The 14948-nt window shown below is 34.1% G+C and overlaps 1 protein-coding gene across 1 annotated transcript; it reads left to right on the forward strand.

Moving 5' to 3' along the window:
- The first annotated feature begins 378 nt into the window (after nt 1-378).
- On the forward strand, nt 379-7002 carry LOC129889373 (pleiotropic drug resistance protein 1-like). Its single transcript, XM_055964647.1, has 24 exons — nt 379-741; nt 875-995; nt 1079-1167; nt 1263-1347; nt 1431-1590; nt 1672-1748; nt 1835-1888; nt 1970-2060; nt 2181-2482; nt 2567-2848; nt 2942-3258; nt 3335-3495; nt 3573-3676; nt 3759-3921; nt 4013-4120; nt 4200-4363; nt 4446-4778; nt 4858-5148; nt 5226-5309; nt 5397-5530; nt 5619-5846; nt 5933-6104; nt 6313-6567; nt 6668-7002. The coding sequence occupies exons 1-24, from the start codon at nt 410-412 to the stop codon at nt 6923-6925; spliced, it is 4365 nt and encodes a 1454-aa protein (XP_055820622.1). The 5' UTR covers nt 379-409; the 3' UTR covers nt 6926-7002.
- The last annotated feature ends 7946 nt before the right edge of the window (nt 7003-14948 follow it).

Below are 14948 nucleotides of genomic sequence, written 5' to 3' on the forward strand. Positions count from 1 at the left end.
GAAATCTCTAATTGAGTGTAGAGGAATATTTACTATTTCATTACATCTTTCAATTTTTCGTCCCAAGAGTAGTTTCTTTTTTTATTCCTTAAATTAATATTATTTTTTGTATTTTACCTTATTATATTTTGGTTGAATATAATTAGAGGGAGAATAATCATGAATCATATATAAATCAAAAAAATTAAATCATGAAGTTGAATCTCTACTGTATTATATAGTTTGGTCAAACAAAGTTTAGCTATCATTGATTTTTTCAGCACCAACTCATACTAAAGAGCAGCAACTTTACCGGTTACTACGAAACCCTTCTACTCTATACTTGTATATATAAATCATATCCTTTTTACACAAAAATTCAAGAATCAAAGTTGTTAACTTGTTTCATTGAGCTTGTTCAAAATTAAAAATGGAGGGTGGTGAAAATATTTTGAGGGTGAGTAGTGCTCGTTTGAGTGGCTCAAATGTATGGAGAAATAGTGCTATGGATGTGTTTTCAAGATCATCTTCAAGAGAAGATTACGATGATGAAGAGGCGTTGAGATGGGCTGCTCTTGAGAAACTTCCAACTTATAGTCGTATAAGGAGAGGCATTCTCCTTGAAGAAGAAGGACAATCTAGAGAAGTTGATATAACGAAGCTTGATTTGATCGAAAGGAGGAATCTTTTAGACAGGCTTGTCAGGATTGCTGATGAAGACAACGAGAAGTTGTTGCTCAAGCTCAAACACCGCATTGATAGGTACAAATTTTAAGCTCTTTTAGTATATTGTTCACGAGTAAAAAATGACTTTAGTCGTATCAAACAAACTGATCATAGAGATGTTGAAGTCGTTAGACTAGCTAGTTTTTATGTTATTTTTAATATGATGCAGAGTTGGTCTGGATCTTCCTACAATTGAAGTCCGGTTTGAGCAATTGAGTGTAGATGCAGAAGCTCGTGTTGGTAGTAGAGCTTTACCAACAATATTCAACTTCACAGTTAACATTTTAGAGGTAATAATAGTACTATACTAGGACTTGTCTTGTATCAAATTATTACATGCAATATATTATACTCTTGGACTTTCTGTGTACAGGATTTCTTGAATTATCTTCATATCCTTCCAAGTAGAAAGAAACCATTGCCAATCCTTCATGGGGTCAGTGGAATCATCAAACCAGGAAGGTGAGAAAAACTCTTCTGTCAAAAGCGTCATTTTTAGACCAATCAAGAATGTCCTGTTTATTCATTCATTTCAAATTTTCAATCTTGTTATGCAGAATGACACTGCTTTTAGGACCACCAAGTTCAGGAAAAACAACGTTGCTGTTAGGTTTGGCTGGGAAACTTGATAAAGATCTCAAAGTAAGAAACATGATTAGACATAATACAGTTTCAGATTAGTGAGGAGTTCTGCCTTGGCAGTCGATAAATTTATTTGTTTTCAGGTTTCAGGGAGAATTACATATAATGGGCATGGGATGGATGAGTTTGTGCCACAAAGAACATCAGCTTATATAAGCCAAAATGATCTTCATATTGGGGAAATGACAGTCAGGGAAACACTGGCATTTTCTGCTAGATGTCAAGGAGTTGGAGCAAAATATCGTCAGTGAGCCAAACATGTTGCATTTCCAATCTTCTTTGGGCATCGCGTACTTTTTTAATTTGTTCGTTATGAATATGCAGAAATTTTGGCAGAGTTGTCTAGGAGAGAGAAAGAAGCAAACATTAAGCCAGATCCTGATGTTGATGTCTTTATGAAGGTGAAGACATAGTAAAAAGAAAGATTCAGATTCATGTTGTATTTTCTTTCTATGAATTATGATAAGAAGTTGGTATTATCTTACAGTCAGCATGGAATGAAGGACAAGAGGCTAATGTTATAACAGATTATACTCTCAAGGTAAATGGCTATGCATTACAGAACCTAATCCAGAAACTAGATAGCGATGCAACAATTCCCTACTCTCTGTGTTATTTTCAGATATTGGGACTTGAAATTTGTGCTGATACCCTCGTTGGAGATGAAATGATTCGAGGAATATCCGGGGGGCAGAAAAAGAGATTAACAACAGGTTTGGTTAAACAGAAACCTTGTATGTTGTAAAAACCATAAGCATAAACAAAGAGTTGGGAAAAAGTTCTCGTGCTTAATTAAGGCTAGCTGCTAAACTTGTTGATACCTTGTAATACAGGGGAGATGATGGTTGGACCGGCAAGAGCACTTTTTATGGATGAGATATCGACTGGTTTAGACAGTTCAACAACTTATCAGATTGTCAATTCAATCAGGCAGTCAATCCACATTCTTCAAGGAACTGCTGTAATCTCACTTCTGCAGCCTGCACCAGAAACTTATGACTTGTTTGATGATATTATTCTTCTATCAGATGGGAAAATCGTTTACCAAGGTCCCCGGGAAAATGTGCTCGAGTTCTTCGAGTACATGGGCTTCAAATGCCCCGAGAGGAAAGGAGTTGCTGATTTCTTACAAGAAGTACACCCCTTGCAAATTAATCCCTTTCTTGTCGTGGAGCATTTCTTGTTTCTAATTATGTAATTTACTATGTGTTAATCAAAGGTGACGTCAAGGAAGGATCAAGAGCAATACTGGGCACGTCGTGATGAACCTTATAGGTTCATCACAGCAAGCGAATTTTCTGAAGTATTTCAATCGTTTCATGTTGGAAGGAACCTTGGTGATGAGTTTTCTGTTCCCTTTGACAAATCCAAGAGCCACCCTGCTGCTCTAACCACCAAAAAGTATGGTATTAGCAAGAAAGAACTCTTAAAAGTCTGCGCAGATAGAGAATACCTTCTTATGAAGAGGAATTCGTTCGTCTATATATTCAAGATGGTACAAGTAAGTAGCAGGTCCAAAAACAAACAAGTCACTTTTTCAATTTCCTCAATGTTTATGTAGAAGTCAAAAACTTTTTTTTTAAAATCATTTCAGCTAACATTGATGGCTTCTATAGCAATGACACTCTTCCTACGAACCGAGATGCACAGAAATACAGCAATAGATGGTGCAGTATACTTAGGTGCACTGTTCTACGCAGTTATCACGATTATGTTCAATGGTTTCTCAGAGCTTGCCCTCAGTATTATGAAGCTTCCTTCCTTTTACAAACAACGCGATCTTCTTTTCTTTCCTGCTTGGGCATATGCTCTGCCTACTTGGATCCTCAAGATTCCAATCACACTTGTAGAAATTGCTATTTGGGTGTGTATGACCTATTATGTTATTGGATTTGAGGCAGACGTTGGAAGGTAGAAATTTTTTCTTTTCTAAGCAAGGAACTTCTTGGTTCATTATATCTCATCAAGATTAATTTTCTATTTACAGGTTCTTCAAACATCTATTTCTGCTCATATGTCTTAACCAGATGGCCTCGGGGCTGTTTCGATTCTTAGCAGCTCTTGGAAGGAATATCATTGTTGCAAATACATTTGGATCATGTGCACTACTCATAGTTCTTGTAATGGGTGGATTCATTCTGTCAAGAGGTAAAATTGCAGAATATTTTGAAAAACCACAAGGGCAATGCTTATTTATATGTTCTTCGCCTTTTGTTGTGAATCAGATGATGTGAAACAATGGTTGATATGGGGTTACTGGATTTCCCCTATGATGTATGCACAGAATGCTATAGCTGTGAACGAATTTCTAGGGAAGAGTTGGGCACATGTAAGCTAAAGTTTCTGTTGTTTTGGAAGGACGGGTTGTAAAAGTAGCATTTGAGAGTTCATTATTGAATTTTGTTTTATAGGTTCCTCCCAACTCCACAGGCACAGATACATTAGGAGTGTCATTCTTGAAATCGCGTGGAATCTTCCCAGAAGCAAGATGGTATTGGATTGGAGCAGGAGCTCTTCTTGGATATATTTTGCTCTTCAATTTCCTGTTCACAGTGGCCTTAGCTTATCTCAACCGTAAGAATCTGCCTACTATTTTGCAATCTAATCTCCTTTCCATCTACAAGATGATCCTAACATATCAACAAGTTGGGTAATTTTGGTGCAGCATTTGGTAAACCTCAGGCAATTCTTTCTGAAGAAACTGTCGCCGAGAGGAATGCAAGCAAAACGGGTGAGGTTATTGAACTATCTCCACTAGGAAAGAGCACTTCAGGTAATTTCTTCCCTTTGAGCTTCAGTTTCAACTTAATATTTTCCACTAAGTACTAATGGTATCAAGGCCAAATATGCAGAAAGAGGAAATGATGTTCCGCGAAGTGCATCTTCCAGGTCTCTATCCTCAAGAGTAGGCAACATAACTGAGGCTGAGTTAAGCAAGAGAAGGGGAATGATTCTTCCTTTTGAGCCCCTTTCAATTACTTTTGATGATATCAGATATGCAGTAGATATGCCACAGGTACATTTAAGATTAAGTCCAAGGAAATTAAGTGTCCTGTACATGTCTGAATTAAATTCTAAAGTCTATGTTGTGACTTCAGGAAATGAAAGCTCAAGGTTTTATCGAGGACCGGCTTGAACTCTTGAAAGGGGTGAGTGGTGCTTTTAGGCCAGGAGTTTTGACAGCTCTAATGGGCGTTAGTGGAGCTGGTAAGACCACACTTATGGATGTCTTAGCTGGTAGGAAAACCGGTGGATACATTGATGGAACCATTAGTATATCGGGATACCCAAAGCAGCAAGAAACGTTTGCTCGGATAGCAGGATACTGTGAGCAAACTGACATTCATTCACCTCATGTTACAGTATACGAATCATTGCATTATTCTGCTTGGCTTCGACTGCCTCGTGAAGTTGACACTGAAACTCGAAAGGTAAATGAGTCTGAATTTGGCTACTAGGATTGCTAATAGAACTTGAAACTGGATGTTATAATAAAATGTATCATTGCAGAGTTTCATTGAGGAGGTCATGGAACTTGTAGAGCTAACCCCTCTAAGAGAAGCACTTGTTGGATTGCCTGGAGTAAATGGTCTTTCAACTGAACAACGAAAACGACTTACAGTTGCAGTTGAACTTGTTGCCAACCCATCTATAATATTCATGGATGAGCCAACCTCTGGATTAGATGCTAGAGCAGCTGCAATAGTGATGAGAACAGTTAGAAACACTGTAGATACAGGTCGAACGGTAGTATGCACCATCCATCAGCCTAGCATTGACATATTTGATGCTTTCGATGAAGTGAGAAACAATTAATCTGTCAGCTTAGCATCATTTGTTTTAGAGAAAAAGATTCTCATTCTACTAATGAATTGCAGCTCCTACTCCTGAAACGAGGAGGCGAAGAAATATATGTCGGCCCACTAGGACGCCATTCTTCTCACCTTATTAAGTATTTTGAGGTAAGGAAGCTGTTAGGTAAAGCAACTGGAATTCCTATTATGTTGGCCTAGTACACTAATTAATGGCTCTCTTTCTATTTGCCTCAGGAAATCGATGGAGTTCAAAAAATCAGAGATGGTTACAATCCAGCAACATGGATGTTGGAGATAACTTCAGTAGCACAAGAAGCAATTCTTGGAATTGACTTTACAGAATTGTACAAGAACTCAGAATTGTATAGGTATGAATCTTGAGTTGAACGCGATTACATTCTACATATAGAATTACAAATATCTCGTCTTAAATTCTGAAGTGGACCACATATTCAGGAGAAACAAAGCTTTAATCCAGGAACTAAGTGTGCCAGCCTCAGGCTCAAAAGACCTCTACTTTCAAACTAAGTACTCCCAGTCTTTCTTCACCCAATGCATGGCTTGCTTATGGAAACAGCACTGGTCATACTGGCGAAATCCTCCTTACACAGCAGTCAGGCTCATGTTTACATTCTTCGTTTCTCTCATGCTTGGAACGATATTCTGGGGTCTTGGCTCCAAAAGGTAAATAGAAACATACAGGAACTGTTTCTTCATCTTCCTCGACGTGTTTTTAGTCACTAGTCTAATGGTTTTGAACCCAATTTCAGGAATAGGCAACAAGATATTTTGAATGCAATAGGTTCAATGTATGCTGCTATCTTGTTTCTTGGTATTATAAATGCTACTTCAGTACAGCCAGTCGTTGCCATTGAGAGGACGGTCTTCTACAGGGAAAGAGCAGCTGGAATGTATTCAGCTCTGCCTTATGCTTTTGGACAGGTACAGATTTTTATGCCTACAAATAATTTAAATTACCTCTTGATGATTCACAAAATAGATATAAATGATCTCCAAGGGTGTATAGCCTTAAAAGTTCATCTCTATCTCGATTTTCCAATGTGTATGCCAATAAAACTCAAGTCAAATGTTTTGTTATATATGTTGAGTTAGTCATTGTATCACCAGAATTGTATATTTTGTTATGCAGGTTATGATTGAGCTCCCACACCTTTTTCTCCAGACGATTATATATGGTGTTATAGTCTATGCTATGATCGGATTTGAATGGACAGTTACCAAGTTCCTTTGGTATCTGTTCTTCATGTACTTCACCTTGTTATACTTCACGTTGTACGGGATGATGACAGTAGCTGTTACTCCTAATCACACCATTGCATCAATCGTTTCATCTGCATTCTACACAATATGGAACCTTTTCTGTGGATTCGTCGTTCCAAAAACGGTACTAATTCTTCTTCAAATTGCATTACCTTCAACAACACATGTTCAAACTGGCTTTACTAACATAACAATTTCGTTTTCTTTTTGTTGATTTATGACAGAGGATGCCAGTGTGGTGGAGATGGTACTATTACATTTGCCCCGTTTCGTGGACATTATACGGACTAATTGCATCACAACTTGGAGATGTACAAGATAGATTGGATACAAAGGAGACAGTGGAAGAATTCTTAGAGAATTTCTTCGATTACAAACACGATTTTGTGGGATATGTTGCAGTCATTCTTGTTGGAATATCAGTTCTTTTTCTCTTCATTTTTGCTTACTCAATCAAAGCATTTAACTTCCAGCAAAGATAGGTTGGTCCAAGTAAAAGGGCCTTTTGTCAAGAAATGTGTGTATTAAGGCAATAATAATATAATGTTTCCTCTCCTCTTATGATTTTCTTATTTTTTGCATAGAAAGAAGTAATGTTTTATGTTTGAGCCCTATATCTAAAAACATCCTTGTACAAAGTGTTATATATATATGGGAAAACATACAACAGTTGATAGCATATTGAAGGCAGTTCATATACACATCTTAATATTCATACGTGCGTTTAAATTCACACATTTTAATCTTAATGAAAAATAAATGCGAGGCCTTAATGTGATTAGCTCTCCCTAGTAAGAAGTATTTAATTTTGTTATTTTAATGTGACCCTCAATCAATGTTAAGTCCATAACCAGACAATTCTCTATATTTAAATAACCCAAACTGATCTTCTTCTCTATATATATATAGAAGAGAAACTTTGGAGTAGCTGATAAAATTGTTGTCATGTGATCAGAAGGTCACGGATTCAAATCTTGGAAACAGCCTCTGGCAGAAAAGCAAGATAAGGCTGCATACAATAGACTGCGCATAGTGAGAGCTTAGTGCACCGACCTGCTCATTTATTTATATATATATATATATATATATATATATATATACCAAAGTTGAATTATCATTTTGCCTTTCACTAAATCAAAAATTAATTAAATATCTAATTAAATACTAATATTTAAATTACATCAATTTCGTTAGTTATTATTATATATTAAAAAACTCTTAATGATTGAGTTTTAATTATTGTTCCTTTTACCTTCCACTTTTAATAATATTTATCACTAACTTTTCACATTTCATTGTGGACTTCCATCCCATATGCATTTTCTGTTAACATTTGCATTTCGTCATTTCATTTTTTTATGCTTGAGTCTTATTGAGGTAAACTTTACCTAAATCCCATAATGGAAAAGTCTAATTACTACACATCCCTCATCATACCAAAATTATCCGATTTCTCCTTTTTTCAGTTTTACTGATACATTAGTTATGTATCTAATACATCAACTTTAGCTGTAGAATAGTTAATGCAGATCATCTATTTATAGATAGTATCTTAATATAAGATGTGATTGGTTCTTTAAATCAATTACTGATCTAATTAATGGGATTAATTGGTTAAAAAAAACAACGGTTGTGTACATGAAGATTCAAGCCAAAAAACAGAGCATCAATTCAAACCAAAGTCGATTTCAAAAAAAAATTTAGTTTTGCTGATACATTAGTTATGTATCTGATACATCATCTTTAACTGTAGAATAGTTAATGCATATCAGCTATTTATGGATAGTATCTTAATATAAGATATGATTGGTTCTTTAAATGAATTACTGATCTAATTAATAAGATTAATTTGTTAAAAAAAAAGCAACGGTTATGTTCATAAAGATTCAAGCCAAAAAATAGAGCATTGTCTCCAATGGAAAAAATAGAGCATCAATTCAAACCAAAGTCGATTTCAATTTTTTTTTCCAGTTTTGCTGTTACATCAGTTATGTATCTGATACATCAACTTTAGCTGTAGAATAGTTAATGCACATCAGCTATTTATGGATAATAGATTGAGATAAGGTATGATTGACTCTTTAAATCAATTACTGATCTAATTAATGAATTAATTGGTTAAAAAAGGCAACAGTTATGTACATGAAGTTTCAAGCCAAAAAATAGAACATCAATTATGTACTGCAGGTTTTTGATACATCAGTTATGTATAAACTGTGCTAATTAGAGACTGATACATCAATTCTGATACATCATATCTGTAGTTGATACATCAGTTGTGATACATATGCGTGAAGTTTATTTCCTGCAGTTTTTTGATACATCAGTTAGGTATAGCCTGTGCTAATTATTGATACATCAGTTCTGTAGTTGATACATACGTTCTAATACATATATGTGAAATTTATTTCCTGCGGGTTGTTGATTCATCAGTTAGGTAGAACATGTGCTAATTAAATACTGATACATCAGTTATGATACATCAGTTCTACAGTTGATACATAAGTTTTGATAAATATATGTGAAGTTTATTTCCTGCAGGTTGTTGATTAATCAGTTAGGTATAACACGTTCTAATTATATACTGATACATCAGTATAGATACATTAGTTGTGTAGTTGATACATAAGTATTGATACATATATGTGAAGTTTAATTATTATATATATGTGATACAAAAATATATGTATCAGATTCATTAAAAAATGGTAAATGTTATTGTGATACATAAGCAAGATGCCCTAGGCAGTCAAGTTTGATACATTAGAATATGACACATAAATTTTGATTTTATATTCGAGTTTGACAAATGAGAAAAACATACAAATTTTTTCAATTGATATATGAAAAGATTATTACATTTCAGTTGCTTACTGATTCTGATACATTACAGTTAATGTATAAGATACATTAAAACAGCAGATACATCTAAAATGTTTACTATTATAAAAAAATGGTTATAATCTTCTTGATGACATACTTCATTCCCTGCATTAACATAAAAAATGGTTAAATACAACTTGAACTTTATACATAAATACGATATATCAGACGCATTAAAATATTTGATACATGAGAATCTGATACATTCAGAAGATGTATCAGAAGTAGTAAGGTTTCATAAATTATAATCTGATACATAAATGTAGATGTATCAAAATCACTAAAACTTGATACAATAGAAATTGACACTTAAACACGATGTATCAGAAGTAGTAAATCTCCAAAAAAAATGACATTTTTAAAAAACTATGTATCAGAAGAGTTAACGCTTGATACATGAGAATCTGATACATAAACAATATATATCAGAATCAAAAAACCTTCATAAAACGGTATTAAAAAAAACTTAATTGAACTTATACCTTTGGGAGATTAGGGCGTGTTGTAACCCCTTCAATCTTGTTGTCTAGTTCTTTGGGTGCATGTTTAACTGGAGGTTTCGACTTTAATTTCTCATGTAGCTTATCCATCACTGCTGGATCATTACGATGTTTGGATATTACCTCGTCGTAATCTTCCCAAGATGAATCAAAACCAAGTGAAACAAGAATTTCTTAATTTTTATTCAACTGTGTGAGACCATGAACGGATTGCATATGTATCATTGAAGATATGAGTTAAAAAAAATATAAAGATTTACAGAAGAAAGCAAATGATACCAATTTTAGAAGATTTTTCAAAGATTTACAAAAGAAATCAAACGATACAAATTTTAGGAGAAATCAGATTGAATGAGGATGAAGTGACATTCCAGATAAGGAAAAACTTAAATATACCTTAGAATCTTGAAATTGAGTAACAGATGTACTCAGAAATTCAAAATCTCAAAAACTGATGAAGAGGAGCAAATTTAGGCGAGGATTTAGGTAGAAAGAGTGATGTATCAGTGAGGGAGAGAGAGCTAAAGAAAAAAAAAGGGATTTTGGATATTTTTTAGTATAATAGGGAATACAAGTAAATATGGTATTAGAATATGTTTAAAAGGATAATTTTTCCTTTATTCATTGGTTGAATTTTTTTCCCACAGATAACAAAAGATATTTTAGAAGACCATTTCAAGAAATTGTGAAAAATTCGGGTACTAGCTAAGATTTATGATTTTTTTTTCTCTTAATTTTAGTTTTTCACCAATTAATTATTGTTTGGTCTTCATTTGAATTTGTGGCTAGAAAATGTGATTGCCTTATTATTATTGTTGTGATTATTTGTATTGACAAGGACATAACTAGAAGTGATTTCAATAGTTTTTATGCAACATGGTGTATTTGTAGTTTAAAAAATCATCAAATATATATAAATATTAAATTTAAAATTCAACTATAATTAGCTATTGAAATCAATTACAAAGAAAACAACGACTAATGTTTCGCTCCTCCACTTAATTAAAATTTAATTAAATATTAATATAATAATGCCAGAATTTGGAGTTCAACAATTACACTTTAATTTTTTAGTTATGGCATTATACATTTCCTTAGTGATTATGTTCGAAATCTGTTTTTCAACTCAAAAAAAGTTCAAAAATATGTGGATCACATAAAATCTGTTATTTGCAAAATAAATTATATGCTAAGTATCCTAGAATAAACATGCAAAGTACGTTTTCCTTAGACTATATGACTTTAATCAAATTATAGGTGAAATACATATATACAAAAATAAAATGGTATATATTTTATACTAAAAGTGAAAAGCAAACAAAATTAAAAGTTAGAATTTCTAAAATGTTCTATTACTTAAGATGAGAAGCCCAAAAGTCCCAATCATAATTATTCAAAATTTATAGTTGTAATATACATAATAATGCTGAAAAAAGAATACTAAAGTCACTACACATATTAGTATACATATATCTCATGATTCTTTTTTTTCCTTCCACTGATTCCTCATTAGCATCTCAATTTTCATTGTTTATTTTGAAGATTTTTGTTTGTGCTTATGTGTTATAGTTTTTTTTTGTTTACAATATAATCTTCATAACCGCTGCTTATTTAACTCACTTCTTCTTCTCCATCATCTTATGTTTCAGGTACTTAATGAAGCATTACTTATTCTTCCATATTTTTAGGTTTTAATTGCTATACTAATATTTTTCATACGCGATGTTGTATTTTTCTTTTATGTTCTGGAATAATTACTATACATTCATCTCCTTTTTTAACTTATTTTAAAAAACAACATGAATTTGAGTCAAAGCAAGATTCATATGACTTCTAACCGCAGCTGCGTTGATCATGATGAAATTCAACATATGTTTCAATTTAGTTTTTATTTTTTACATATTATAGTTAATTTTTTGAGATAAATACTTTTATTATATACATATATTTATATATATATATATTTGAGTATGTGTTTATCTTTAAGTTAAAATATTATATATGTCAATAAAGTAGCATTAAATTTGCAAGATTTTCTAATCAACTTACAAGTTCTTGCTTCTCCTTTTTTTGATTTTTTTATAGCACAGAAAAAGTCCAATAATATGAACCATTTCAAATACAAAGTTTGTATTAAGTATTTTGGGATCAACGTGCAACGCACCTTACTAGAAACTAGTACTGATAATAGTGTGAAGATCCAAATTGAATATGTTGTTTTCTCGCTATGATATAAAGATTTTGAAGTAAGATCAGTTTGTCTTCTCGCTTTCAAGCTTATAAAAGATGGGGATATACAATTTCATCCTCTTAGAGCTATTATTGAAGATTGCAAATACTTGCTAGAGATTATAAAGGCCACTCTTTTACACATTTAGAGAGAAGCAAGCCATGATGCAGACTTTAAATCTTTAATGGTGTTATGAGGAAGAATTCCTAAATAATTTGGTAAATAAAGGCAATAAACATGGACAAGAATTGTTAATTTTGGAACATACACTTAAAAATATAGTTTTTATTTCTCTTCAAAGATTTCACTAATAAAACTCATGAATGGTGTTTTTGATTTTTCTTTTTAGTGTTTTAGTGTACCAAAACAATATAAAGGTTTAGGGAGTAGGGAAGCCACTGGCCACAAAAAGATGAAAGTTTTAGCTTCTAAATAGCTTTTTAACAAAAAGGAAAATAGGGGAGGAGATTACGGGAATACAACTCGCACCAATAAAGTGAAAGCTTATGTAGTTTATTAAGATTCTGCTTCTAAATATCGAAAAAACTTCTAACTAAAGAAACCAATCAATGACCTTAATTAATTTACTAGCATTATCATCCTGCAAACGCATAATAATCCTGCATTATTATTTATGGTGTGTTTGATATGAAGCAAAATGTTTTTTAGAAATTATTTTTCAATTTTTTCATGTTTGGTTGGCTTAAATGTTTTGAAAAATGCTTTCCAAATCAACTTATTTTCCTCAAATTCAAGAAAAATGACTTCCTTTACAAAGTAAGAAAAATATTTTTCAAAATCATCTTGAACCTTACACCTCAATTGTCATCCTAACTAAGTCTCAAGAATCGATTTTCAATACTAATTCTAGATTCGAATCATGATTCTCAATTCGATACTCAACTCTCGACCTCGATTCGAGACCCAACTTCCTTTCTTCAAATTAAGTCGGCATCGAGATCGAGTCTCGAGTTGGGGTCGAGGTTGTGTCGAGTGTCAAGATCAGAATCTGGGTAAGATCTTAAATTAGGGTCGGGTATTGAATCTGGTATTAGGGTCAAGGTCGAGGTCGAGTGTCGGATTGGGATCTGGGTCAGGTCTGAGGTCGATGTTAGGTCCGGGTCTTGGATCGAGGTCATATCTCGAGTCTCGGATCGAGTGTTGAGATCATGGTCGGGTCTCGACTTGGGATCGGGTTCGAGGTCGGATTTTAGGTCGAGGTGGGGTCAAATCTTGAGTCGAGTGTTGAAATTGTGTCTCGGATCAATAATGGGGTTGGAGCCATGTCTCGAATCAGTGTCGGGGTCAGGGTTGGGGTGGGGGTCGAGGTCGGAGTCAAGTGTCGGGTCTCGGGTCGAGGTCGAGGTTAAGTCTCGAGTCGAGTATCAAGATCAGGATTGGGTCTCGACTCAGAGTCGGAGATTGGGTCTCGGGTCAAGTGTCATGGTTGGAGTTGAGATCGAGTCTTAGGTCGAGGTCGGGGTCGAATCCCAAATCAGTGTAGGTAGAGCATCAGGGTCGGATGTCGAGATTGGGGTCGATTTCAAATCTCAAATTGAGTGTCGTGGTCGGCTTTTGGGTCGGGGTCAGATTGGGTAGGGTCGAGTGTCAAGGTCGGGTTTTGAATTGAGTGTTGGGATCAAATAATGGTTCAAAAATTAGATCGTGAATCAAATATTGGTGTCGAGAGTAGAAGTCGGATCAAGGTCGGATCGAGGTAGAATTTTATAAAAAAAAAATTAAAAAGATATTTTTCATTCATCAATCATACACTAAAAATATTTTCCTTGTTGAGTGTCATGACCTGAAAACTAAGGCCATGATGGCACATATACCAACACCTAACTTAATGTGTAAGTCTAAAAGTGCACTCGGTTAGACCCTCAAAAATTATTTGGGGTCCGATAAAAATAAATTGGATAAGTTACTACATTAAATTCGACTTTTCAAGTTCAATGAAATCTTAATTTTCCAAAAAAAGAAGTTGTTTTGACCAAAATACCCTCCCAGACTTCTTATTAGCCTAAAACTCAATCTTTGGCCTAAAAACTCAAAGCGAAGATTAAGATTTCGGGGCTCTAAGTCAATGTTCAACTAGACCAAACTCAACGTTCCAGACGCAAGAAACTGACAAAATTTTCATCTGACGCTCGGATCTCAAAATATTGACCAAGGTCAAACCAACTCATTTAAAATCACACTTTTCAACTTAAGACCTCAAATTAACGTATCAACCCCAAATATAATTTCGATGACTCAATGTCATTACAAGATCCACCACTAAAAAGGATGTCCGTCCTTAAACATAAGATAAAGGAAAGTACCTGGAGTCTCAAAAAGCTGAGGGTACTGGACCTGCATATCAGACTCTAACTCCCAAGTCGCCTACTTAATAGGCTGATGCCGCCACTACTCTTTGATCGAAGCGATCTCTTTGGTCTTGAGTCTATGAAGCTGCCTATCTAGGATAACTATCTGCTCCTCCTCATAAATCAAATTCGAACCCAACTTCACCGCATCATAAGAAATCACATTGGACTCATCTGGTATATACTTATGAAGCATAGAGAAATGAAACACCAGATGAATAGATGACAGTCTAGGGGGTAAGGCCAACTTATAAGCCACTCCACTTACTCTCCTCAGAGTCCCAATTGGACCAACACTTAGCGGATTTTTCCTGTAATAACAGTTATCATTCCAGCTGTAACATCTCAAAAATTTCTATGTCAAGATTTGAATCACTCTTTTTAGGAGTATAGGGTCGAACTTATCGACTTATAATTGTATATATGAGTTAGGGTCAATTTTTAAGTATTTGAAGAGTATTAGATGTAGTTTAGGGTCATAAGGTATATCTAAAACCAAGTCAAGCCTAAAGAATTTCTATCG

The sequence above is a fragment of the Solanum dulcamara genome, chromosome 5, assembly GCF_947179165.1.
Source record: "Solanum dulcamara chromosome 5, daSolDulc1.2, whole genome shotgun sequence".
NCBI lineage: Eukaryota > Viridiplantae > Streptophyta > Magnoliopsida > Solanales > Solanaceae > Solanum > Solanum dulcamara.